This window comes from Fusarium falciforme, chromosome 4 (assembly GCF_026873545.1).
Source record: "Fusarium falciforme chromosome 4, complete sequence".
Classification (NCBI taxonomy): domain Eukaryota; kingdom Fungi; phylum Ascomycota; class Sordariomycetes; order Hypocreales; family Nectriaceae; genus Fusarium; species Fusarium falciforme.
In genome coordinates this window covers 4152967-4179086 of record NC_070547.1, presented here as the reverse complement: position 1 = coordinate 4179086, position 26120 = coordinate 4152967, and the positions used below count along the sequence as shown (strand labels likewise).

The following is a 26120-nucleotide window of genomic DNA, read 5'->3' as shown; positions in this document are numbered from 1 at the left end:
AGAGCGAGCCGCGCATCCATATGAACCACAAATCTAACGTCATGCGCCAAATTTATCGGCCAACGATACTTGCCTTTGCTGGAGAATTGTTTCATTTCACGACTCAAGAGGGTGGCTGAACTGCCGGAGTTATTTTCCGACCGAAACATTCGAGGCAGCTGTCGTGTGATCGACATTTCGTTTGTTTGATGGAATTGAACGAGGCTGGACAAAATGCGACCGTGTCCCTCACGAAAGGCTATTGTCTGTCATCACAACTGCAGCAGGATTGATACTTCATCCATTAAGCTATGCGGCCCGGGATGTTGTCCCTGACCAGCAGGGTAATGTTCTTTTCGATGTTCATGCAACCAACCTTACAGTCATGGACGTCCATCTTTTTGGAAGCTGAGTAGGGAGAGTTGGCCATTTACCTCTTCATAATCGTCCAGACTCTGGCAGCGATGCATCCTGACACTCACTCAAGGCTTCTTGAGAAATAGCATGCAATTACGAGTCGAAAAGTACGAATTCTACAACCTCGAACCGACTACATCCGAGGGTTGGACGTTGTAGCTCGATATGTCGTTCCGCTTTGTATCCGCCTGCCGAACATGGAATCTATATCGGCATTTCCACTTCGAGTACGGTCCTTGAATTGCAGACCTCGTCATTCTAGAATTCGACTTTTGGAACTTTGAAGGTGGAGTTCTTATGACGAGTCGGCAGCCAGTCAAGTTGCCTTGGACCTCCCGCGGTTTCCGTGTGCATCCAGGGCAAGTTGGGACGAGACGACGTCACAAACCGGAATGTTATATACCTTGGTTATGTTCTATTGCTACGCAGATGGACCTCCAGCCCGAATATTCCTCTTGATCCCACTGCTAGCAAGTGTGTGTTATCCGATTGACCGTGGCAGCGCCCTCATGCCCTAGCCTCACAAGAAGGCAGACGTTGCCTTTTTCTGTTCAAGATGCTGGTATCTCAAATGCTGCATGTCCCAATTGGTATCGTTACTGCTATTATCTGGGCAGTGAGGTTATTCAGAAGTGGCTGACAGGGTGTGCTGGGATTTGCTAAGTCGTACTGTAGCCTATCGCACAACCCTCGATCGCCTTTCACATATGAACTCTACGTAATTCGTGAACCCACCTGGCCGTGTATCCATCTTTCCATAGATTCAGGGCCCAGCCACCGCCTTGTTGAGTGGAAGGGTCTCTAATAACTCGTCTCAATTATTTTGTTGTTGCGGCTCAACGTGTGAAGTGCGAGAGGGGCATAAATAGCCACGGCCCAAGCTACTGGGTCTTCAGTTTATCCGAGGATTACCAGAGAGGTGTTGTCAGTTACCCCACACTACCTAGCACAAGAACTTGCCGCACCGACTTTTGGAAATAGCACATCTCGAGATAAAAACGCAGTTTGCGCACGATATACGCCTTCAAAACCGCCGCGGCCGCCTTTTCGAACCCGTTTGCGCCCCTATCGATTTTGTCACCATCGCGGCTGCTTCTATACGAACTTTCGGCGACTCCTCCCACCCCTGCCTCGCTGCACAGGCTCTCTTTCACGACTTAGGCATGACCCCTCGGTAGCCTTGTTCCGCCTCGCCTTTGATATCATAACTATGCTGGATGCTGTGTATCCAAGGCTGCCCGAGTTATAGCAGCGTCGTCCATATTTGAACAAGTTTTATTTACACACCGGTGCCTGCTGCACCTTGAATTTTGATCATGGAGGCTCAGGTGAGTCGCTGCTGCTGTTTTTCCTTTGGATGGCCTTTGTCATGGGCGCTCTCGTGCCCCGCCATTCAGCCGTCACTCTTGGTCATGGCCAAGTCGCATCGGCCCAACCGCCCAGCCTTTCAAGGCCCGACGATGCGACCAAGACGCGAAGCATACACATAGAAACCATCACATCACGTCGATGCTAACTCTTGTCCCAATGGCTCAGGTCGAGAGCGTCGTCGGGATTCTTTCCAACCCCACCTCCGATCCCGCCCTCAAACAGCAAGCCTTCGAATACCTAAATCAGCTAAAAGCCGACCCTCAAGGATGGCAACCTTGCACCACGCTCTTCGCTCGAACACCGCGGACAGAAGAGGTGGTGCGTCTTGTCTGCCTCGAGGTGGTCAACTATGCCGTACACACACAGGGCCTTGACCCTACGAGTCTTGCGTTCCTCAAAGACACCCTCCTCCAGTACTGCCGTCAGACGTACGGCCCCAACGCCCAGCAGGAGCCTGATGCTGCGCATCTCCAGAACAAGCTCACGCAGACATTGACCTATCTGTTCGTGTTCCTCTACCAAGACGGGTGGCAGAGCTTCCTCGACGACTTTATCGAGTTGACAGGTCTCTCTACAAACTCAGACAATGTCCCGGGCGTCGTCTTTTACCTCCGAATCCTCGGCTCCATCCATGACGAGATTGCCGACATGCTCCTGACACGGCAGAGCAGCGAGACCAAGCGGAATACAGAGCTCAAGGACCAGCTCCGGGCACAGGATATCCGCAAGGTGTCCGAGTCCTGGAAGCAGCTGCTCACACGATACGGGAACAATGATACTGTCGTGGACCTCGTCCTCAAGGTCCTGGGCAAGTGGGTCAGCTGGATGGACATCTCGCTGGTTATCAGCCAGGACATGCTTGGTCTCTTGCTGCCAGTGGTCGGGCGGTCCAACACCTCGGGGAGCGAGGACAAGGTCCGCGACACAGCCATCGACACCCTGAACGAGATTTGTGGCAAGAAGATGCGCTCAGGAGACAAGATGGAGATGATCTCCTTCATCAATCTGCAGGAAATTGTCGAACAGTTAGTTGCTAGCCCTCCCTTGAGCGAGTTCAAGGGAACCTCTCGATACGACACGGATCTGGCCGAGGCAGTTGCCAAGCTAGTAAACACGGTCCTCTCCGACATTGTACGGGCTCTCGAGGACAGCCAGCTCAGTGATGACACCCGCGCCAGGGCGAACCAGCACCTCAATGGGTTCCTCCCTTTCCTCCTGCGCTTCTTCTCGGACGAGTACGATGAAGTCTGCTCGTCCGTCATCCCAGCGCTGACAGACCTGCTCACCTTCCTTCGTAAACTTGGCCAGCTCCCTCAAGACTACGCCAACATGCTTGCCCCGATCTTAGATGCCATCATTCGCAAAATGAGATACGACGAGACATCCAACTGGGGCAACGAGGATGAGCTGACTGACGAGGCCGAGTTTCAGGAGCTGCGCCGGAAACTCCAGAACCTGCAGAAGTCTATCGCTGCCATCAACCAGACCTTGTACATGGACATGCTTAGCAATCTTGTTGCCACCACGTTCCAGACACTCGACCAGCAGGGCTCTCAGATGGACTGGAGAGATCTGGACCTCGCCTTGTACGAGATGTATCTCTTTGGCGAGCTTGCCCTTCCTAACCAGGGTCTGGGAACCAAGAATCAGCCTTCCAGTGAAGCCTCAGAGAGGCTGGTGGTCATGATGAAGAAGATGGTCGAATCCGGTTGGTACCCCTTTTTTCATGACCAAGCGCAGTGCTCCTAACACAGCCACAGGTATTGCCAACTTCTCCCACCCCGCTATTCTGCTTCAGTACATGGAGATCTGCGTTCGCTACTGCGTTGTCTTTGAGAATAACGCACAATACATTCCGCAAGTCCTGGAAAACTTTGTGCGGCTGGTCCACCACGACCACGTCCGTATCAAGACTCGGTCGTGGTATCTGTTCCACCGATTCATCAAGCAGCTTAGAGCTCAGGTCGGAAACGTTGCCGAGACAGTTATCCAGTCGATCGGAGATCTCCTGCCCATCAAGGCCGAGGTCCCAGGCGAGGACGCTGACGATGACATGTCCTCGGATGAGTCTGATCACTCAGCGGATGCGCTCTTTACCAGCCAGCTGTACCTTTTCGAGGCCATCGGTTGCATTTCATCCACCCAAGGCACGCCATCTGAGAAACAGGCTTTGTATGCTAGGTCTGTGATGGATCCCCTTTTCACCGATATGGAGGCGCATCTTGAACGGGCCAAGTCTGGAGATGCCCAAGCTACACTCCAAGTCCACCACATTGTCATGGCACTGGGCACTCTGGCTCACGGGTTCTCGGACTGGACCCCAGGCATTGCTTCCTCCAACGCCCATGGGCCACCTGACAAGGCCGTTTCTGACGAGTTCTCCCGAGCAGCTGAGGCTATCTTGATTGCTCTCAACCAGCTGAACTCTTCTGCCGAGATTCGAACAGCTTGCCGATCGGCCTTTTCCAAGTTGCTGGGTGTTTTGGGTGCTGCTGTCCTGCCGCAACTGCCTCAGTGGATTGAAGGTTTGTTGTCCCAAAGCTCTTCCAAGGACGAGATGGCCATGTTTCTGCGACTACTGGATCAGGTGGTCTTTGGCTTCAAGTCTGAGATCTATGAAGTTCTCAACATGCTGTTGACACCACTTCTTCAGCGCATTTTTGGTGGGCTTACGGAGCCCATTGCCGGAACAGACGATGAGATTCAGCTGGCTGAGTTGAGGAGGGAATATCTCTCATTCCTTCAAATTATTCTTAACAACGGGCTAGACGGGGTTCTTGTCAGTGAGTCCAACCAGGGCTTCTTTGAACCCATGATTTCATCCATCATTGAACTGGCGAAGACCCTCGAAGGCAACATTGGAGGGAGCAGACTTGCTTTCACGTTGATGACACGAATGGCGGCCATCTGGGGTGGCCCAGATATTGCAGTCATCTCCCAGAACCCGACCGCCCCGAGCGGCAGTCCCACTCCTGCATTTCCTGGCTTTGACCAGTTCATGATTGACCGATTCCACTCGACTTGCTGGGAGGTGATGCGGAATCCCAACTTCCGACCATTCCAGGATGCCCAGACAAAACAAGTCCTTACCGAGATTGCCGGCCTGGAGCAGGCGATCTACACAAAGACTGGCGAGGTGTTTATCCAGTCGCTGCAGAACCATCTTTTCCCTAGCCTGGGCGTGGACGGCGACGAGTTCTTGCGATCTCTTACGACATCAACAGACAAACGGCACTTCTCGTCATATCTCCTGAACTTGCTGAAGAGCCGACAGTAGACTGGAAAGGCCCGTTATGATTTTCAGGGGGTGGCTGAGCGATTGAGCATGGTTGACGTGTGAGGAAGAAGATTGGAGATTACGAGCAAAGGTCTCCGACGAGCAAAGGGTGTACGGGAGCCTCGCGGCGCATGTTCAGGGAGTTTTGAGGGCAGACATTAGAGCTAAAAAGAATCATATTGTTTGTCATTTCTAGTCACAGATATTCCCCCTTTTTTCGGTATTTTTTTCTAGGGTGGCCGGATTCAAGGGTTGAGCGAGGGTGGAGAGGCGGATGGTAGTTGAGGATTAGATGAAATACACATCCGTGCTGAAGAGCGGAGTATCTGACTGGGCTATAATATGTGATGTTTATCCCTCTTTGTTCACATGTTGTTGGGGATTACTTTGGTGGGCAGGGAGGTTATTCGCGCCGCCTGCCAGGGGAGACACGGATTCCAGTTCGGCCGCACTTGCTCGGCGTGGAATTGAGACGGGTAGCAAATTAAGGAAGGCACGATATAGAAGGCAGCATGAGGAGTCTACTCCCTCTACCTCCGGCTCAAACTTCTTCTCGTCCCATCAGCACCATCAAACAACGCCATCGTTATCCGCATTTCTTCCCTGAACACCATCATTAATACCCTGAGACGACTTCTACCATGGATACTGAAGAATCTCCAGCTCAAGAGCCTACCACAAATCCCAGTGAACCTTCCGCGAGAAGCGAGCCTATCCCAAATGGAGAACCAAGACCACCTACTACAACACCGACTTCTTCTAGTTCTCGACCACGTCGACTATGGTCGAGACTAGAATCTGCCAGGAATCGTTTAAAAGCATTGGAACCTTCCAACTCGCCCTCTTCTTCCTCTCAACCTCAACCTCAAACTCAAGATGATGGCCCCTCTTCCCAAGGGGGCTCCCTGCCCGAAGATCGCGACGCCTCAACACTCAATGAGATCATCGATGTTGAAGCGACGGGGAATGGGACTGCCGATACCTTGCCCACCAACGAGCCACCCACCGAGAGGCAGCCTGCTTCCGAGACTGCTGCTCACGCTTCACCGACCTCAGGACACAACGAGGACGAGAGCAAACCCGACACTAGAAACCCACCCCCTGAATCGTCCGAGCAAGGTCGTGGTGCTGACTCTCCGCCGCCCATGTCAGTGGATAAAGCCGCCGAAGATGCCACCAAGCTTTTAGGTCTGAACTTCGGGATCCTACTTTGGACCCTCGTGTATCGCGTCATCAACCTCGAGCACTTGCAAGGTTTCAACCCAGATGAATATGACAAAATCCAGAATATTTCCGTCGATGTTGGACGAAAGCTGCAAGATACGCAATGGCACATGAGACGGAAACAGCAGGCAACGCCAGAAGAACACTCTGGTACAGCAACAACTCAGATGCCAACAGAAACAAAGCCTGAAAGTATCGTGACGGCAATGGCTCTGACGCCAACGGTAGGAATGTCCGAGGTGATCATAACAACACCAGCTCGGATACGGGGTCACATAGCCCAGGCCATCAAGGAAATGAAAGTACTTCAAGCCGAGTCCCCAGAAACAGTAGAAGCCAAGTCTGCTTGGCTACAGAGGTCGGACGAATTTGGCAAGAGCCGTTTGTGCCCTCTCCAAGATCAGGCGGAGGCGATACTAGTAGCGGAAACCGTCTCACCAAAGGAGCGAATTGCGACAGCGAAGAGTATCCAAGAAATGAATGCAGTTATAGACGCCTTGGTTGATAAACGGAGCACGGCACGGGCTGCAATTGCACAAGCTACGGCAGCAGAGCTATCAAAGATGCCGCAAGCCATACCAGCTCAGACACCGACGGAACCGCAAGTGGCACTAACTCAGGCGGCACAAAGGGCTCAAAAACTCGAGACACTAAGATGTACAGTGGCTCAGCTCCCAGAGATCGCGGAGGAAACAGAGCTTCCGCTAGCTTTGAAGAAGACGGCAGCGGAAGCTGTGAAAGCCTTGAAGAGGTCACGAACTTCACTGCCCACGCACCTCCAGAGAAACGGTGCCACGCCGGCTCACATGTGGGAGGCAGCCCGGGTCTTCAGGGACTTCAAGCTAGCGGAAGCGATCATCACTGCGAGGCTGAAGCTAACAGGAGTTACGGGGGAAGAGCCAGCAGCAGATAAACACGCTGGCCCAACTTACCCTTGGGGAATTTTCAAGGAACTGGAAGAGGCCGCCAAGACGACCATGGACTACGAAGTCTCCATGGCACGACCAGGCTTTGATAAACGTGAGGGAAATCTCCGTGACGCCACAGGGGCTCAGCTGAGATTGAAGAGGATCAAGTTTTTGTTGCGTTCGATAACGGCTCAGTGTGCCAGCCTAGGGTTGGACTTAGTCTTGCAAGGAAAGCGTTCTGTATAATGGTGATTTGCAGGTTGAGTTGTGAGTGGCAGCGATGACTTGGTATAGAAACAGCGATGAATCAATCAGGATGCTTTAATTGAAATGCTCAATTACATATTATGGATGGTGCTTTTTGAATGTCTTGAACAGCGCGTGTCGGCTCAACCAAGGTATCTCGACATTGCCCAGCAGAAACACCACAGCTATGTGTATAAAAAGAAGAAGAGAGAAGAAATAGGATATAGGCAGGCAGTACGAGTCTGTGAGCAAGCCGGATCCATTGCCAGAAATATCCACACATCAATCTTTTTTTCTCCGTTTCTAAATCCATCAACCGCAACGAGAAAAGGAAGAAGAAAAGAAACAAGGCTTGTGCTGTCATCCATCTCTAGATGATGTAGCCGCCACCAGACAAGCAGCGCCAATCCCGAACGCCGGAGCCCTCTTCGAGCTCGACGCACCACCAGAGCACCTCCTTGGCCTTGTCGAGCTGGCCGCTTTCCTCGTGGGCGCGGGCAAGGGTGAACCAGGCCTCGGAAGAGTTCCAGCTGGAGCCGAGCTTCGTGAGGGTCGAGAGGAGGGCGTAAGCTCGATCACGAGCCGCGAGGCGGTCAACGACAGGTAGGCGGGTGGCCTTGTAGGCGGCGGGGAGCTCGTCGTCGTCCAGGTCGGTGTGGTGGACGGTGGGGGACTTGGGATCTGAGGGACCGAGACCGAGGGGAGTTGAGGGGAGGTCGGTGACGGTGTGAGGATGTTGTTGGCTTGCTTTGGGGTTTGAGAGACTGAGGTGCAGGAGGGTGTCCTCCAGAGCGGGAACGGGGACTGGGGGGAGGAGAGCCTCGCTGTAGATGTCGAGAAGGATGTTGGAGAGGCCGACGATGGCGCCAGGATGGTTGGGCGCATGCGTTAAGGATGTCTCAAAGTCACTGCGGGCTGCGTAAGGAGCTCCCTTTGCAAGAGAAAGTTGCCCCAGCTATAAACTATGTCAGTTATTGTTTCAAAGACGAGAGGAAAAAAGCTTACCTCGGCCCAGTAATCACTCCACAGGTCCTCGATACTCTTCTTATCGGCCCAACCGGGGCCCTTCAGGCCGCTCGAGCCCGAAGGGTCCCGAGCTAGATCAGCCTCGAGGCTCTGAATGAGCCGTTGAGCTTCAGTGGCAGCTCCCTTGCAATCCTCCTTCATACCAGCTCTACGGTAGAAGCCAGCAATCATCAGCCAGACTCTGATAAGAATCGTCACTCTCTGTGACCTCTCCTTGTCCTTGGGGAACTGGATCAGGGGCAGAACGCATGTTGAGGAGTAGGCGTTGTCGACAGACAGCTCAGAGTAGTCGGTGGACTTTGACTGAGTCGAGAGGTACGAGTTCAGATTTGGCGGGGGTCGTGACTGTCTATAGGACGAGCGCCTCGACGCAGGTTGCCGTTTGCTAGAGAAGGTGAAGAAATCAGTCTGCTCGCTATCATCAGCACCAGCACCACCTGGGGTGAAGAAGACGTCGCCATCAACAACGGTAGCGCCATGAGAGACGGCTCCGATACTAGAGGATCTCGGTCGGCTCATGCTGCGATCCCGCTTCTTGAGACTGTTGCTTCTGCCTGTGGCACTCCTATTTCGACGGACAGAAGACGCTGAAGTTCGTGGCCGAGCATCTGTCAGGGGCCCGTTCTCCCCTGTAACTTGGATCGTCGGTGCGCTGCTGCGCATTGTCTGAGCAGTCTGCGGCCTCGAGGTCCGTTCGCTGGACATGGAAGTATAGACCTGCCTCGTAGGCGGCCTAGACCTATCATTACCCCCAAAGATGGTTCCTCTAATACTCCTGAGTGTGCCCGAGGTCTTTGGCGGCTCAATTGCCTTGGGAGGGCTCAAAGCAGGTTGGGCCGCGACGTTGCCAAACAATCTCGTGAAGAGGGTCAGCAGCTCGAAACTGGCATTGACAGCCACTTCGGGTCCTTCAAGAAGCTCAACAAGGGCGAGTTGTGTCATCTTGACCTCGAGGATGCTCTCCTTCTCCGAGTCATCCATATCATCGACCAAGCCTCGTCGACCATCCGCTGTGGAATCCTTTTCAGCTTCGTTGAGATGTTCGCTCCTAAACGTCTGATCTGTCTTTCCGAACAGGATAGAGGGATCCTTGAACTGTTCCAGGGCACCTTCACAGGCCCTTGCCGCCAGATGGTAATCTTGCCTCGCGCTCAGGAGAAGAGCCAAGAGGTGCCACATGGGGATAAGGGACCGTTCTTGCCAGTATGGTCCATAGACCAGGTCGTAATTCTCTTCTTGATCTTTGCCAACAGTCAAGGCTGTCCTTACTGTCTCGATGGCAGCAGTTAGCTCTCTTCGCTCAGCCAAGAGCAGACCGAGGGCAAAGAAACTCCTGATGTCTTTTGAGCGCCCATACTCTACTGCGAGGGACTTTCGGAGTGATCGGATGGCCTTTTGCTGGATCTCGGTTCTGGAGGCTGCTTCATAGGTGACTCTCGACCAGTGGGCTTGAGACAAGCCGATGGCCTGCCACGCCAGGGCGATGGTATGTGGTGGCACAGGAGGGTGCGAAGAGTTGAACTCATCGTACTCAGAAATCATTGGCGTGGCAGTGTCTGAAGAGTTGAGCTGTGGCAGTTTGAACAGCCAGTCCTCCAGCTCAGACCCAAGTTGGCGGGCCTTTTCCGCAGCAGTCCGCTGGCCATATCGGCAGAGGGCGATGATGCACTGCGAAATCGTCTCAAGGACTGTAGCATCATCGTCCAGGCTAGGCTCAAGGTGCCCGGTCTTGTCAACACGGGCTTTGCCCTTCTTGACAATCTCCAAGTAAGAGTCAAAGGCCTTGAAGGCCAGATCGAACTCGGCGACTGAAAGATGAACGAGAAAGAGTGAGCGCAGGATAGCTGTCGAGTGGTACGTCTTCATCGCAGCGCTGTAGAGGGCATCGAGAACTCCGCGGCTCAAGCTATTTCGACCACCAGGTCCAAGATCTTCTTCTCTCCATCCTCGTCCGCAGAGAAGAGACCAGTTTCGAAGCACCTGGCCAACAAAGCCCTCGACTTCTTCACGCTCTTCATCAGCTCTGGGAAAGGATGTTTCGCCGAGCAAGAGGGTCTGGTAGGTCGATTCGGCATGCTTGAGCTCCACCCGCAACTGACTTCGAGGAGATAGGTCGCCAGCTGTGTTATTCACAAACCCAGTCGGGTAGGGCAGGTCGAACTCGACAATCTGAGAGAGAGCGATGTAGTACTCATTCCACACTCTCCGCCGAGGTACTGAACCCTTGAAGCCGTATCCTCCGGTAACGGGCATAGCCAGGGTGTCCCAGAACCTTGCCCAGGAGCGATAGCAGGCGAGGGAGTCGTTCTCGCCCAGTGGTGAATCGCTGCTCTGGAAGCCCTGGCTGGAGAGCATGCAGTACTCTGTGAGGAACAGCTCAGACCAGTATCGGAGCTGTCTTCCCATCCCCTGCTCTGCCCACACTCGTGCGAGCGAGGGGAGTCCAGCCCGGAAGGCGTCCAAGGCCTGCTTAATCTCGCCGCCGCGCGCAAGGCAATTAGCCTTGAGATACGATGCCTTGAGAGCGCAGACGCTCGTCCATTCGGCAGCCCTTTCGGTGGGGTTGGGCTCGCCATCTTCCACCTTGAGACTCTCGGGCAGTTGGCTGGTGCAGAGGCTGTACTCCCCGTTGACCCAGTGCAGCCATCCCGCACACACCTGAGCCTGGAACTTGTCGGTCAGGTGCAACGTCTCTTCCTCAATCGCCTCCAGAAGCTTCGGCAACTGGGCCGCGAGGTCAATATGGCTCGTGTTCGCAGCGGTGGTCGGTCGGTTATGGTTGCCAGCAGAGGCAGCGGCAGCAGCAGTCGTCGTCTTAGCGATAGCGCATTCCGTTTCGGCGGTCAGAGCAAGACCTGGTCGAGTGTTATTAAGTATTGTGTTCTAAAAAGCCCCTCGCTGGAGGGCGGTGAAGCGGGAGGGCGTCATACAGGCTCTGTCAGGAGCGTGCTTGCGGACCTTGCGAACGAGCTCGGGGACTACATCCCAGTTGCCATCGCAGCGGGCATGATCCAGCTGGTGCATGTACTGCACAGCCTTGGGCTATACGACAGCAGGAGGAGAAGAGTCAGTTTGTGAGCTTTCATTGATGGCCTTGTTCTCTCGTCTTACACCCATGGTTCGACCTGTTCAGGAGGTTGTCGGGACTAGCAGCAAGATGGCGCCAAGCGCATGGCGAGGAGAGGGATCGTGGGAGGAACAGGAGGCCTCACGGCGGAGGCTATCGTGGAAGAAGGATCTCGGTATGTCGGCCGATGGAAGGAGAGTCTATTCGGATCAGCGCCAAAGGCGACTTCCTCTACATGCACCCGTGGTTGGTGATGTTAGATGTTGACGAGATGGCTCGTATTGGATCTGACCGTGTATTGATGGCTTGTGGTAGCGCAGAGCTGGAGATTGAGAGCTGCTGGGTCGACGTAACGCGGGCGCTAGACCAATCAGAGGCCACTGCCACACCACGACAGGCCCCGCTGCCAGGGGTCTTCCCGTCAGTCCAAGCTAAGCTTGTTGCTGTCGAAGAAAAAAAAGTTTCGGGGCAAGTCAAGACTTGTACAGCTTCAACCTGCGAATGAGTGTAGCAATTACATCTCGCTCATCGATTGTTGCTGTCGCATCGGAATTTAGAGGTAAAGGGACGTAAAGTTCTTGTTGCAAGTTCATTCCATTTGTTGCACGTGACGGCACAGCATCAATCTTTACTCTCTTCATCCTTCCTATCCAGGAAACCCATCTTCCAAGATAACCATTCGGCGCAAACACTGGGGGACGAGAGAAACGCCTTTACAACCTTCCATTACGACTCGATCCTCATGGCAGCCTCATTACCCCCTGACCTGCGGGTCTTGTGTCGAAAACTCACCTCAATCCCCCCAACCCAGCTCCCTCACGCGCTGCCATCTCTCATCAACCATGTTCTTCACTGCAAGGAGCCATTGTCTGCGCCCCAGGAGCGAAAGGTCAAGGACAGCTCCGCCGAGGGCGCTCAGCTGGTCCATAAGCTCAAGGCCAGCATCACCACTCACTTGAACGGGCGAAGTCGTGAGGCCAGGTTCACAGCAATTGGTCTTATCAAGGCCGTCGTGGACGTTGGTGGATGGGAAGTTCTACAAGGATGCAAGCCATGGGTTGGCGGTCTACTGTCTATTGTCGAGGTGCGTTGAACTTCTTCTAGCTCGGAGTGTTACTAACAGTATGCAGAAAAGCGATCCTGTCGCCTCCAAAGAGTTGGCCGTGGTCACTCTCACCAGGATTTACATGCTCGTCCAGCCATACCAGACTCTTGTGAGAGAGATCGCCACTCCCACTATCCCAACATTCATCACTGCTTGCCTCAAGCTCATCAAAGCCAACTCTGCCGAGAGTCTGCAAACTCCTCTGTCTGTGGTTGAGACCATCTGCGACGCCTTCTCTGCCTTGATACCGCTTTATCCCACCACGTTCCGCCCCTCTAGCTCCAAAATAAGAGCTGCTATCCGGTCATTCCTCGTTCCCACTCTTTCAGACGACATCGTTGTTCCCCAGAGCTTGCAGAGGGCTTCACGAAGACTTGTCATTTCGCTTCACCACGTTGCCGCTAAGTCAGGGGGCAGCGATGAGTGGGCCAAGCTGGTCGATCTTCTCCTCAAGGACCTTCATTCTACAGCCGACCAGGTCTTGAGGGCCGTTGAGGAGTCATGGGAAGGTTCAAATGGCTACAGTCGATCGCGAGTCGAACTTGACGGGGAACCCCATGGCGGTGGCGCGTCCGCCGAGGAGCTCCCATCGTGGACGGGTATCAATGCTGGCGCTGATCGCTTGATCGGCCTGTTTCATTATCTCTCAGACTGCCTGCGGTATCCCACCAAGGCACCTGTCACGATACCTACTAGTGCCCTGGTCGATGCTGCCTCTCGAGTACTCCTGATAGCTAGACTCTCGCCCAAATCCCAATCCTGGGATCAGGCTCTCCCGACCGTTGCTGCCATCGGCCGAGAGGAGAGAGAGGAGCTCTGGGCTGCCATGCCAGATATTCACATTGCTGCTCTTCACCTGCTGCAAACTCTGTTCCAACGCCTGGAGCAGAACACGGTGGCTCTGGCCCCTGAGGTCCTTGACCACCTTGTCCGAGTATTCAAGTCGGGAATCAACCTCCCCAGCGTGCGAATGACTGGCTACGCTATTTTGAAAGAAATTCTCATTCTTTCCGGCCCGACACTATCGAAATCGTCCGTCGAAAGCCTGGATCCTCTGCTCGGTGCATGCTGCAGGGATCTACAGCAAGACGCTGGACATCTCAAGGAGTCCGAGAAGCCAGCAGCCTCCACGACAGACCCCAAAAAGAACAGCATCGCCGCCAATGCCGATCTCTTCCTCCAGCCCCAAGCTTCCGCCGTCGTTGCAGCAACCCCTCTTGAGCCAGAGCACGAGGCCGCTGCCTCTGCTCTCCTGGCCATTATTCCATCATGCCTGCCACAGCGCTATCTCAAGCCATCTGTGCGCGGTCTCGTCGACCAGACAGCTATCGTCACCAGTAACCGCGATGCCATGCTCGCGAGCGTCCTCAACCCGTACAAGGATCAGCGAGGTCGGGTATATCCCAGCATCCTTCCTCACCTGACACAGCAGTTTCCCGACGATCAAGGGCTTGAGATTCTACGCACCAACCTTCGCGCTGGCGCTCAGAGCCTGGCTGAGGGTGAGCCACCGCTGGAGGAGCTCCCTGTAGCAGGTGAGGAAGAGGAAGAGGAGGAGGTGCAAGATGAGGAGATGAAGGACGACAATGTCGAGGAAGAGTCAGCTACTAAGAAGACGGGCGATCTCTTCAAGCCAGCGACTCTACCCACCCCACAGCTCGAGAAGAACCTACCCATCCAGAGCAACCCCTTTGCGCCCAGCGAAAAGGTCAAATCCACCACAGCCGACACAGATAGGAACGCCCGGGCCGGCTCTCCACCCAAACGGAAGCATGAAGGCTCGGATCCCGCGCCGCCAAAGAGACAAGTCCTGGAAAAGTCGTCGTCTCCTGATCGGGTGCTCGCCGCGCCTGTCTCGACTGCTCCAGCCGCAGAGGAGGAGGACGACGACGATGACGAGAGCGTTCACTTGAACATGGAGTTGGATGATGACGATGAGGAAGATGACGACGAATAGATACGTCCAAAGTAGAAAAGTGGTTGGTTAAAGCTGTATTTAGGGGTATATATTCAGTGTATGGTCTGATTCCTGGACCTCTAGCTCGGTCCATATTCAATGCGAGACGGCGAGTCTGCCTGCATCCAAGGTCATCTCATCCATCCATTCATCCATGATATCGATGCCAATGAGCTTGGAAATCACAATCCCCTACCTGCCTCATCCGCAGCCAAACAACCCACGCAAAACATTTGACTGTCCCCACAACTCCTCTGAAACGCCTTCCAGTGAATGATGCCGCCTATATCTAAGAATTTCAAGTGCTTCTTGCCCAAGTCACGCGCGCCACCCCAGCTCCCGTCGCGCTTAGTCCCTCAGCCAAGCGCGGCGCTTCTCCTCCTTTCTGGCGCGCCTCTTCTCCTTGAACTGCTTCAGCTCGGCCTTGGAGGGCTTCTTACCCGACCGTTCGGCCTTCAAGCTTCGGCCATCATGGGCGTTGGCGGCAGCCTCGACATCAAAGAAGGCGTTCATCTGGCGCCGCGACTTGGCCTCGTCGCTATGCCGCTCGGGACCCATACCGGCCGCCTGGAACTGTCCAGTGAAGCGGTTAAAGGAAGCGGTCGAAGCATAAACATCCGACGGATCGGCCACAGCGCCAGTGGATGGTCCAGCATCATCATCGTCATTGTTTCCCTGCGCATACCAGGCATTAGGATCGTAGTCGCCGTGGATGGCGGGGTTGTAACCACCCGCGGCAGGTTTCTCAGACACGGGCGGCTGAGGAACGCTCGACTGTGTACCCGGAGCCGCTGGCGTAGCGACGCGCGGGTTCTCCCACTGCGTTTTCCCGGTGAAGCGATTCGCAAAGAACCAGGCTTGCGTGTTTGGATCCCATTGGCAATCCCATCCGTCGTCTTCGGGCTGTGGCGCAGGCTCGTTCGGCAGGGGAGGACCACCAGGCACAGGTTCATTTGGCAACGGGGGTCCATCCGGTGTCGGTTCATTTGGCAGAGGTGGCGCGTTGCCGTCCTTGTTGGGGGCATCCGAAGATTCGGGCTCTGGCGAAGCCTCACCAGGCTCGCGATCGGAACCGGGATCCGCCTCCTCCTCCTTCTTCTCCACGTTCTCAGGCGCGTTGTCCGTCTCTGGCAGCTTCGCAACCGGCGACTGAGTGTCGGGCTTCTCTACGTCGGCAGGCGACGGCTTAGGTGACGACATGGCGTTTGGCAGTTGTTCTTGAGTCGGCGATGCGATAATAGTTGGAGCGTCTATCATCCCAAAGGTGAGTTTACGGAAACCGAGAATGTCATCATGATACTTATGCACCTGTTGGAGGAAGAGAGGAAAGAAGAGTTTAGCAGAGCGAGTGTCTTGTGAGCAAGGAAATCGCCAGCTGCGCCTTTTTACATAGCAGAAGATGCATGCGCTGCGCGATTTGGAGGAAGAGCAGGAGAGAAAAAAGTGTTCATATGAATGCGAGAGGAATGCAATGCGCTGCGCCTCTGACGCCGCGCGAGCGATTCAGAACAGGGTTTGGGAAGATCCGAGGCCAAGTCTCGTCACGTGATCAGCCTTATCCCTTTGTCCCTGGGTCCGCATCCATATCTACTACCTACCTATCTTTGACAACTGTGATAGCTTCTTTAATCAACTTCAACTTCATATGCCATCAACAAGTTCGCCCATCAACATGATAGTACTGAAATCCGGTCATAGCGTCATACGTGCCGAGTTCCGCTTCATCAGCTCCTTCTCAGCGGCCTCCATGAGGCGAAGCAGGTCTCGACCGTCTATAGCGGGCATTGACCCTGGTGACGCCCCATAAGGCGACATTAGAGGTTCCTCGACGCAGGATACTTGATCAGCCATGATGCTCTTCTCTGAGGCTCGTCCTCTTTTTGCTATTTCACTAACAAACGGCCATGTTGTCGATCCGCTCATTATACTTACAGCTTGCCGTGCTTTCGACCGTCGTACGCGGTGCCTCGATAGGGGACGATGAGTGCGACTGTTACCTCACGAACGGTACCAACTCTGCCTACTACTCACAGCATAAGTTCTTTGATTTCCGGGATCTTGGAAAGTACGCCGGTGTACCAGATGTTATCAAGAACGCATCTGAGACGGGTGACATCACGAGCGACTACTTTGAGAGCAAGGATTGGGACGACAGTTGGGGTATCCAGGACTGGATCAATCGCAAAAGTGGCGGCGTGAGCCTCTCCGGCGATGCCTCTGTGCTTATGGTCAACTCACCCAACAATATCTATATCGAGAAGAATGAGGACAACGATGCGGTATCGGACACGTTCCTAACTATGCGGACGGTGCGTCTTAAAAACTTTCAGACCGCCGCAGAGTTCGAGTCGGTGTCGACGTATCACTATCTCTCACTCCGTATGCTCGCCCGAGTCACGGGCAGCGCGGGAGCCTGCATGGCAATGTTCACATACCTTGAAGGCGACGAGCTCGCCGACGTGCAGGAAGCCGACATTGAGATCCTCACACGCGACCCGAAGAACCGGATCCAGTACACCAACCAACCATCCTTCACCGACGACGGCGACGAGGTCCCGAAGGCGACTCGCAACGGCACACTCCCCGAGGGCCTCGGCTGGGACGACTGGGTGGTACACCGGCTCGACTGGACGCCTTCGCGTTCCGTGTGGTACGTGGCGGGTCAGGAGGTTGCCAGCATCGAGTTCCAGACACCCAAGGACCCGGCGAAGGTCCTGTTCAACGCGTGGAGTGACGGGGGCTCTTGGAGCGGCAACATGAGCCTCAATGGCGCGGCGTACATGCAGATCCAGTGGATCGAGATGGTGTACAACGGCACGGACAGTGAGGGATCGGATAAGAGAAGTCTCGATGGTCGTTCAGAGACAGGACATGTTGAAAGAAGGGGCATGTTGGCATCCCGTGAGGACGACGAAAATGGGTGCAAGGCCGTCTGCAGCATTGACGAAGTAGATGAGGCTAGCAAGACCAAGGTGCTATGGAAGAGTGCAGCGTCTTGTGTGACAGCACCTATTCCGAGAGGTTGGACAACCGGACTGGTGGTCATGGGGATCATGATCATGACGTGGTTTGTGTAAGTCCTAGATATGCATGACACCTGCTAGAGTTGGTGTTAGAGTAGGACATTAATTCAGAGCCACGGTTGCATCCATTGAGACCTATCTCCAACTCGGCATGCCATAGACAACCATGCTTGACGAGTCTCTCGCAAAATATGCCTCTCAGCCTCGCAACGTGCCCCATTTCCATGGCTCCCCTGCATCTGCATCAAGTTCACACCAGGAGGATCAACCCTCTTCTAGTCCCCACTGATCCTATCCAGATTCAGCATCCCGCTGATGACCCGCCAAGGGGAGCCGAGCCGCCTTGGCTTGGACTGGATCTTGACAACCATCGACATGGCCAACGCCTCAATCTTCAAACTGACTCTCATCTGTTTTCCTTCAAGACCATAAGACTTGAAAATTTTAAGCATTTGCCACTTGATCAGAAGAAGAAAAACCAAGCCTAGACCTAAATGGCGCAAGAAAAAAGCCATCAGGATGTCCGGCATTACGCCAAGCATCACCAGTTGACTCGCAACATCAACTCAAGTCCCCACATGGGGGCCTCCTCCCCAGGCCCACGATCCGCTCACCTGCTTCTCCTCTCTTCTTCACCTCAGCAGGCGCCGTAACCTATCCACCCAGGTACAGAAGCGCCCATGAGCCCGTTTCCGGGGTAAGACTCTTGACTGGCTGGCCTCTGTCCCACACGCCGTGGGCCCCGTGAGACATTGTCAAGGCAAGGAAGCGCTCATGGGGACGTTCTAGAAGACGTGATGCAGAGAGACAGGGACGCTATATTTGCAAACCGCGAGCTATTACCCCATGGAAACCTCATGATGCCAACCAACAGGTGGATTGTATCCTTGCTAGATCTGAAAAAGCTACCCTGCCCTTGTTCGCCATATCCAACGCCCTCCCAAGAATCAAACACCCTTGTGGAATAAGCTCGTCTTGTCTAACCTCTTCCAACACGCAATCCCAGCCTGTCTCGCGCCATAAAATTTCATCATATTGGGTATCTCCCTTGCATTCCCTCCCAGTCCACTCCCACCGCCGATTCCCGTTGATGAGTAAAATGCGACATGCCCGGTTCGATAACGTCGAAGCAAATGTCGTCGAGATGTTGCCAAGAATAAAAACAATCAACAACTTTTATATAAAGATACTGCTAGTGCTGTTCAACAATAGACAACGTCCATGAACAATCAAAAGTCTTCCGCCCATGATAATAATAGTCATCATGTGTCCGTCGACAAGACCTGCCGTCGTAAGAATAGACAGTCAGTGCCGGTCACGGCCAGAGCTGCACTTCAATGCAAACTGCGTGCCAGGACCGAAGGTGGCCTGTTTGTCGAGGCATGTTGCGGTGGGATATATCTATCACACATCCCGCAGCATCAACTCCGTCGACCAGACGGCTGAGAAGAATCAACAAGTCGACCGCGGCGAGATTGCCTTTCAATCAAGGGTGGTCGTTAAGTGTTGGTGTCCCCTCGCTGCATGCATGGCATACTAGGTTGCCTGAGTCGGGCATTTCAACCCCTCAGGAACCCCCATCAGCCGTGAGTCTCGATTTCTTGCACAAACGGGAGCTCACAGGAGGGCCAGGCCTCCTGCGGTGTTAGCTCCGTGGGCGCCTGTCGGTGATTGGGGCATTCGTCGATATAAGTGCCGGGGTCCTGTTCGACGGTATGCACCTTCACCTCATATTGGTTTGGTCGAATTGGAATTGCTGCGCAGGAAACTGCATACTGGCAGTCAATCCAAAGGGGTCCCAGTCCAGACCGTTCTGGTCCAACAACTGGGTCATAGATGGGTATTGGGAGTGTGTAGTCTGTGGCGGCTGAACGGGTTCGTGTGACGGTGTCATCTGGTGCCCGGGTCCGTTCGAGGCTGGCGACATCATCATGGGTTGTTGGTTGTCGCCATTGTAGCCTGATGGATAGCCTCCGTGTCCGGCAGGTGTTTCAATCTCGGAATCATCAATCATGTCGGCTTGAGCGTCATATTCTTGCTCTATACCCACACTGTCAGCTTATGTTACTTGGTCACGGGCTTGAGGCATCATCAGCTTACCTAGCTGCTCAATGTGATTCTGGAAAGCGGGGGTGGGGTAGTATGAAGCGCCCGAGGACACCGGGCCTCCTCGGACACCCGACTGCATCATTGGTTGCCTAGAAGCCTGTGTGCTTTGGGGCATTTGCTGCGGTTGTTGCGGCGGCTGTTGCTGAGGCATCTGCTGTCGACCCATGCTGGTCATAGAACCTCGCATCGACACATTGTCCGAGGCCGCTGGCGAGAAGGCACCAGTGTTCGTCGGCGAATTCGAGTGCGACGATGGTGTTGGTCGGTTCTTGGGCGAGGTAGCGGTCGAGTGTGGTTGGAGGGGAGGCGGCAACACGGGACCGGGCTCAGCCTTTGGTGCAATGTTCGAGTTCGATCGACGAGACTGGTGGTGTCGGTTCATAATAGCACGCTGAATCGGTGGTGGTTGGACCAGGTTCTGCGGCATATGGGTTGGCCCAAGGTTGGGGCTACCGGTCTTTGCGCGAAGCTCAGCTTGAACATCGATGCCCTTCTCAAGAAGTATACGCTCAAGTAAAGAGTTCTTGTAGCGAAGCATCAAACATTCATCGGCGGCCGTGCGGTGGGCCGCCTGGAGGTTATGGAGGTTGGACTCATGGACGCGGATGGTCTCTTCGAGTTGCTTGATGTATTCGGTTCGGCGTTCTCGGAATGCAGCCTGAGCCTGTCTGTTTCGTTGCTTTCGTTCTTCGGATGTAGCATAGATCTTTGATGTTGTCTGTTAGTTGCTATCCGACAATGGCATTGTTATGTGTTGTTGGATGTCTTGGTCGAGTCAAGGTCGCAAGCAAGGGCGGGGAAGGTGTTTGTGTTCAAGGCACTCCTGGTGAGGCCAAGAAACGCCCGCCACCATCGTTGCATTGTCGATGTGTCGATCTCGTTGATGTACGAGACCAAACATTGAGGGCGATAGAGGGTTTAGGTAAGATGGTATGCAAGAGTTGATTCACTTACAGGCTTGCGGCCGCCCTTCCTCTTGGGCTGCTGAGCCTCCTGGGTAGCATTGGCAGAGGTTATCCCCGGGTTGTGGTCCCTGTCAGGGCTAGAGCCTGCGGGCGAGTCGGTCTCTTCTCGACGATGACCGTTGAGGCCGTTGAGATGGTTGCTATTCTGGTTGTGCGTCGGATCCGCCTTATCGATGGACATCTTGTCTGCCATACCCAGGCAGGGGCTTCGAGACGATTTGCCGCACGGCGGCAAACGCCCCAGAGACGCAAAACGGGAATTCTGTTACGTGACGAGGTGGAACGTCGAAACGACGACGGGCGCAGAGAATCGAGTCCAGAGCAAGCGTGCGCCCGTTGGGTTTTTGCTTTGCGGTTGCGGGCGTAAGGGCGGCGGGCGCAAGATGATAGCAGATGCGGCCAAGGTTGGGGGTTGTACGGGGGCTCGGCGAATAGGGCGAGATGAGGTGCGATAGGCGCTGCTTGGCCTGAGATAATGGTTGCTCTGCGAGTGATTGCTGAGCGCGTCTAACAGGCGCCTATCAGTTCAGTGGGATGTCGCAGGGACGTCCGAAACGTAAGAAATTCTACGACGAGATAAAAACGGGCTGTAATTCGCGTCGGTTTTTGGGGGGGAAGTAAGATAACAGGAAGAGCGCGCGCAAGGGAGGCAGCGTCCCGTACTCTTTTATGTAATGGGAATTGCGAGGAGGGGGCGGCCAAGGGCACTCCTTCTTTTCTGCGTGCACTGCGGGGGCCTGAGCCCTTGGGCCAATCAGGAGCACATACGGGTGGGTAGGCCAAGCATGGTCCAGGTGGGAATCAGTGGATCACGCACCAGCCAGCGGCACCATCCACTAAAAAAACCAGTCCACACAGCAGGCACCACCCGACTCTTTACCCATCCATGGCCTCCTCCTCTTCACCTTGAGTTCCTCCACCTGGCCTGGTCTGGTCTGTTCCAGGACCCGGACTCGGTGCCTGCCTAGCTCCATCTCGTCTCGCCTGCTCATGGGAGATTGAGTGAGGGATTCGAGAGACACGGGAGAAGGCGCACAGGCCAAGGTGATCTCGCTCGACTCGGAACGGTGAGCCTGGGATCCAATCAATGGATATTACACCTCGGCCGCCTCTCTCGTTCGTACCGCCGCGGTCCCTCCTCCATCTGCCATCCCAAAGGACAGCCCATCCGCCGACGCCGCAGCCATCGCCCACATCCCACCTAGACTAACCAGACCTGGATAGCACCAAATGTAGGAGCTGTTTCTTGATGGGTGAAGCAAGACACAGCAGAGTGCAGCAGAAAATTTCATCTCTGACGGTCGGCGCCGCCGCGAAAGATAAGGATTTATTGAGAGGGCATCCCCCATGCCATCATCCCACGCCGTGTGCAAGCGACGACACCATCTTCCAGCAGCCTCTTCTCAGCTGGCTGAGAAAGACGTGAGGGGATTTTCGCTCGTGTGAGGAGATTGCTGCTGGCTCGCTGGAAGGCCAGACAACTCGTCTTGGTTGGCTGGATTTGGTCGGCTGCAACATCGGAGCCCCCGCTTCCCACTCTCACGCCGGAGATGCTCTTGTTACTGGGCTGGGCTGGGAGAGAAAGCAAAGAGAGTTGGCAGTCCAGTCCCAGGACGTTGGTGGTGGTGGTGGTGTGGCATGTGCCAAAATGTGCCTCCTGCTTCGCGGCGTCAAATCTCGCACCCCATTCTCCAATCGTTGCTCAGCATGCCAGACTGATGGCTGTCAGAATTTTCAAGACTTGCAGCCGTCCTCGGCCAGAGATGCTCATCCCAGTCGTCTTGAGGAGCGAAAAAAAATTGCCGCTTCGTTTCATCATTCAGATGTTAGTCCGTCATTTCGCTCGACCCAATTGATCGTCCTTTCATGCTTATTTACACCGTTTCTTTTGTTTCCCAACCTTGCTCTTCTAGAAAACTCAGGGAACGATCCATCGTTTGCTATCCACTCACGGGCAGGGATTACTTCGCCCCGCTGGCCTGCACCCGGAGGTCACCCTTCCTCTTTCAGGCCCCCTGTGGTGTCGAAAGATAGGCGCTGCTTGTATCGAGCCTCGTCGATGCTGTGGTACGTCATGCTCGATTACCGCGAGGCTTCAGAGCCGATACAATTGCCGCCTATTATCTCGTCCCCTTTCAGCTCTTCGCCCAGCTACAACGCCATCTTGAACGCCACTCACTAGCCGTCGTTCCCCTATCGCATCGGTTTCCGCGAAGACCGAGTCGAAGATCCTGGAGGAGGAAACAGCGCAATGTCCAAGTCTGACTTACGACAACGAACGAGCACATGGTGGAGCGGTCAGCACCACACCTGACCCGTATTTCGATTAGCGCTGGACCCAGGCCTTGAGGCACTTTGATCCTTGCCGTGAAGAACTCTCCTCTCGGATTGGAGCTTTGTTGCGTCCGAAACCTCCGCACCGCGGGCATTGTTTCATTAACAGCAGTCCATGAAGCTGTTGTTGCTCTAGCCGATTATGCGGCAGCACACATTTCAAACCTTGCTCCTCAATCGTGTGGCCCAAGAGCCGTGTTGATGCTTGTACTCAGAGATGGGAGCAGACCTCTCTACCGGCATGACGAATCCACAGAGAGGTCAGTGTGCCCAACAAGCCGTGCGGCGGTGCGACTGTGGCTGTCTGTCAAGGGCCATCCGCCTTGCTGGGCCGTCGCCTCCTGATCTCCGATGTCCCGAAGTATGTCACGAGATTCAGAGACACACTTGCATCACATACAGCTTATGCCGACACGCAAGCTATTTCTCGAATTTGGCTTTCGTCAACAGAATTCACACAAAGTCCCTCACAAGCTCGATGCCAAACACGGCTGCTCCTCACGGAAGCATACGCAGGCTCACCTTGCGTTGCCCCCGGCCCCATGATCGTGATCCCCACTTGGTCGCCGCATGTCTCGCATGCCGGCCAGTTCGGCTTCTAAACTCTCAACTTGCGACCACATGCTATACATGTACTGTACAGCCTCGACTTCGCCTTGGTACCTTTTGAGTTCAAGGCATTGCTGAAGGTTTCATCTCGATGCATGAGGTTCTTTTGAGAGCCATCAAGACCAGGCTCCCACTTCACGAGTGCATTTTGATAGGCGAGTGCCTGAAACTGACATGACGCTTGGACACGGTCATGCCAGCTTCCATCCTCGTCGATTTCTCACATTTGGGGTCGAGCATACCACAAGTTGAGGCTGGCCAGGTCAGTCTAGACACACAGCTTTCTTGCAACGGCCAAGCCACATTGTGAGATAAGCGAGGCAGCTCCCTTTCTACCATCTTCCTCCTGTCTTGTCTTGCTTCAGTCCATGTATCAACTCCCAGGCATTGCACCGAGGCGTGGCAGTGACGGCATTTCTCAATGAGATGACCTTGCAAGCCGGCATCCCTGGCTCGCGAGCCCAACATGGATTTCACCAACCGGACGTTGTGCCGACCAAGGACTTGGAAGCTTTGACATGCGAGTGAAACTGACAGAGCCTATAGGTACATTCTCAGAGCAGGTCATCCTGGGTAGACGTGCACATTGGTTATTGGCGACACGAGTTCGCATCACGACCGTGCTTGATGTGGAAACCTACTTGACGACGACTGGATAGAAAGCAACGGTAGCATGAACGGTGATCCAACAGGCAAAGCATCCGTCACCGGCCAAGCCGACAACTACACGTCTTCTCTCCGGGATGCAGACCCTTGTCGACGACAAGAAAACTGTTCACCTGCTTCGACAATTGAGGCAGCTGAGACACTGCCAATCAATAGTCCATGTCCAAGATGCCACGATGCATCACATCGTTCTGGTCGACGCGAGTCGTTGCAATGGGGCCGTGTGGAGCCTCACACGATGTGAGAGTTGGATTCCATGCATCGTTCCAGAAGCCATCTTGAAAACTCTGCCCGTCGTTCATTTCCCGCCAATCGTTGGTGGCTAGCTGATCACGCCCACAGGCCCCCGAGGGATGGGCCCGTCGATGATCGCCTCTTGGGGTAGGTCATACGTAAAGCTCGCTCTGGATGTGGACTCAACATCTCGAGTTATGGTTACTTCCCCAGATCACCCGCCTTGTGGGAGAATGAGGATATCCAGATCAGTCCTCATTTAGCTTTGGGGAACCCACATGGTCCAGAAGCGACGCCATTTCGACGATGGCGTGTTGCAGGCTCAACAGTTCGCGAGTACGATATCGGCCTCCTTGAGTTGTCAACTGCGCCCTATCACTCACTGCCGAAGGACCGCATCGATGATCGAGGTCAGACGCAAATCAAACCCCTGCAGACAATACTACGCAGTGGGCGGTTGATCCTGGGCCAGGATAAGTCGAAGGTAGTTCGTCTGAACCCACCCGTCCTGCATCCGAGATGCCTTGTCACGAATCTAGCTTCCTTGGATGCTAGCTTCCGCCCTTGCACGACAACTTGAACCAACCCAACAAGGCGTCATGGTACTCCCGTTCTGGTGCAGAAGCTTTCACCGTCCCTCACCGGATGGTGAATTTGTATAAGCCTGTGCATTCAAGTCGCCGAGCAACCGCGTTGCTCGAGCTGAGCCCTTTGAAAGCAGGTATCATGAATATCTCATCAGACTCTGAGGACATGGCGCTATGGATCACGGTCATAAGTTCCCGTTGCCTGGCCAAGATGCCCCAACGAGCCTCTTGTCTCGCAGTTTCCTCACCGAACGAGGGACCACAGTTGACGGGAGGCTCATTGGACATGCCATGAAAACACTGGCGCCTCAGCTGACCTTGAGTTGGGCTTCTGCAGTCTTAAGACCGGGATGATCGGGGAGCCCCGGTCGCGGCATGGTGCTAAAGACGGTGGGCTGAGACAAAAGTGGGTATAGCTGATTTCTGGAAAATTTCTAGCGTGGCTTAGGCCACTTTGCACGGCACAAGGACCAGATCCAACGAACCTCACCCCATGAGCTACTCTCTTTGCCCTCCCCCTGGGCTTGTGGTTATGGTGCCTGGCCTCGCTCAGAGAAAGTGACGTGAGCATTTCTGGCCACGTTTTCGGCTAAATGGCCGTGAATTCCGTTTCGTGCAGGCCCTCGTGTCGAATCGCGGCTGGGAGCGCAACCGCGATGCTCTCAACCCCTGAGGGGGAGAACCATGAGCTTCAGTTCAGGCCCCTGCGTTTCAAGCGGCGCAGCAGGTCCCGTCGGGTCTTGTTCTCGATCATCTCATCGCGCTTCATCGCGCTTTGCTTCGGAGCGGCCTCGTCGATTGCCGCTCCCGTCCATCGAGGTTGACAGGATGCGACCCCCAGCTTGAGGCTCTCGCGATTTTCTCTGACGATGACGAGACGCCGGACTATACTAGTCCGGTGCCCGGTTCAGGCAGCATTCAGCCGGAGTCTCGCATCGCTCTTCCACCAGTCCCCGGTTTTATGCGCAGCATTCCGCTCCATGAGGCGATGATATAAGTGATCCGAGCTGATATTA

The 26120-nt window shown here is 54.5% G+C and overlaps 7 protein-coding genes across 7 annotated transcripts; 4 read left to right on the top strand and 3 right to left on the bottom strand.

Moving 5' to 3' along the window:
- Window positions 1-1712: 1712 nt before the first annotated feature.
- NCS54_00599500 (Exportin-T) lies at window positions 1713-5044 on the top strand (the record flags this gene model as incomplete). Its single annotated transcript, XM_053151472.1, has 3 exons — window positions 1713-1724; window positions 1933-3475; window positions 3528-5044. 3 exons carry the CDS (start codon window positions 1713-1715, stop codon window positions 5042-5044), a joined length of 3072 nt encoding a protein of 1023 aa, XP_053007447.1.
- A 641-nt stretch (window positions 5045-5685) lies between these two features.
- NCS54_00599400 (Hypothetical protein) lies at window positions 5686-7422 on the top strand (the record flags this gene model as incomplete). Its single annotated transcript, XM_053151471.1, has 1 exon — window positions 5686-7422. The coding sequence occupies one exon, from the start codon at window positions 5686-5688 to the stop codon at window positions 7420-7422; it is 1737 nt and encodes a 578-aa protein (XP_053007446.1).
- A 370-nt stretch (window positions 7423-7792) lies between these two features.
- NCS54_00599300 (Hypothetical protein) lies at window positions 7793-11565 on the bottom strand (the record flags this gene model as incomplete). Its single annotated transcript, XM_053151470.1, has 4 exons — window positions 7793-8377; window positions 8428-11303; window positions 11379-11490; window positions 11560-11565. The coding sequence occupies 4 exons, from the start codon at window positions 11563-11565 to the stop codon at window positions 7793-7795; spliced, it is 3579 nt and encodes a 1192-aa protein (XP_053007445.1).
- Window positions 11566-12257: 692 nt separating this feature from the next.
- NCS54_00599200 (Pre-rRNA-processing protein RIX1) lies at window positions 12258-14577 on the top strand (the record flags this gene model as incomplete). The annotated part of the gene is made up of 2 exons (XM_053151469.1): window positions 12258-12599; window positions 12646-14577. The coding sequence occupies 2 exons, from the start codon at window positions 12258-12260 to the stop codon at window positions 14575-14577; spliced, it is 2274 nt and encodes a 757-aa protein (XP_053007444.1).
- Window positions 14578-14925: 348 nt separating this feature from the next.
- On the bottom strand, window positions 14926-15777 carry NCS54_00599100 (WW domain-containing protein; the record flags this gene model as incomplete). The annotated part of the gene is made up of 1 exon (XM_053151468.1): window positions 14926-15777. One exon carries the CDS (start codon window positions 15775-15777, stop codon window positions 14926-14928), a length of 852 nt encoding a protein of 283 aa, XP_053007443.1.
- A 704-nt stretch (window positions 15778-16481) lies between these two features.
- On the top strand, window positions 16482-17654 carry NCS54_00599000 (GH16 domain-containing protein; the record flags this gene model as incomplete). Its single annotated transcript, XM_053151467.1, has 1 exon — window positions 16482-17654. One exon carries the CDS (start codon window positions 16482-16484, stop codon window positions 17652-17654), a length of 1173 nt encoding a protein of 390 aa, XP_053007442.1.
- Window positions 17655-19323: 1669 nt separating this feature from the next.
- NCS54_00598900 (BZIP domain-containing protein) lies at window positions 19324-20867 on the bottom strand (the record flags this gene model as incomplete). The annotated part of the gene is made up of 3 exons (XM_053151466.1): window positions 19324-19640; window positions 19701-20415; window positions 20664-20867. 3 exons carry the CDS (start codon window positions 20865-20867, stop codon window positions 19324-19326), a joined length of 1236 nt encoding a protein of 411 aa, XP_053007441.1.
- Window positions 20868-26120: the final 5253 nt, after the last annotated feature.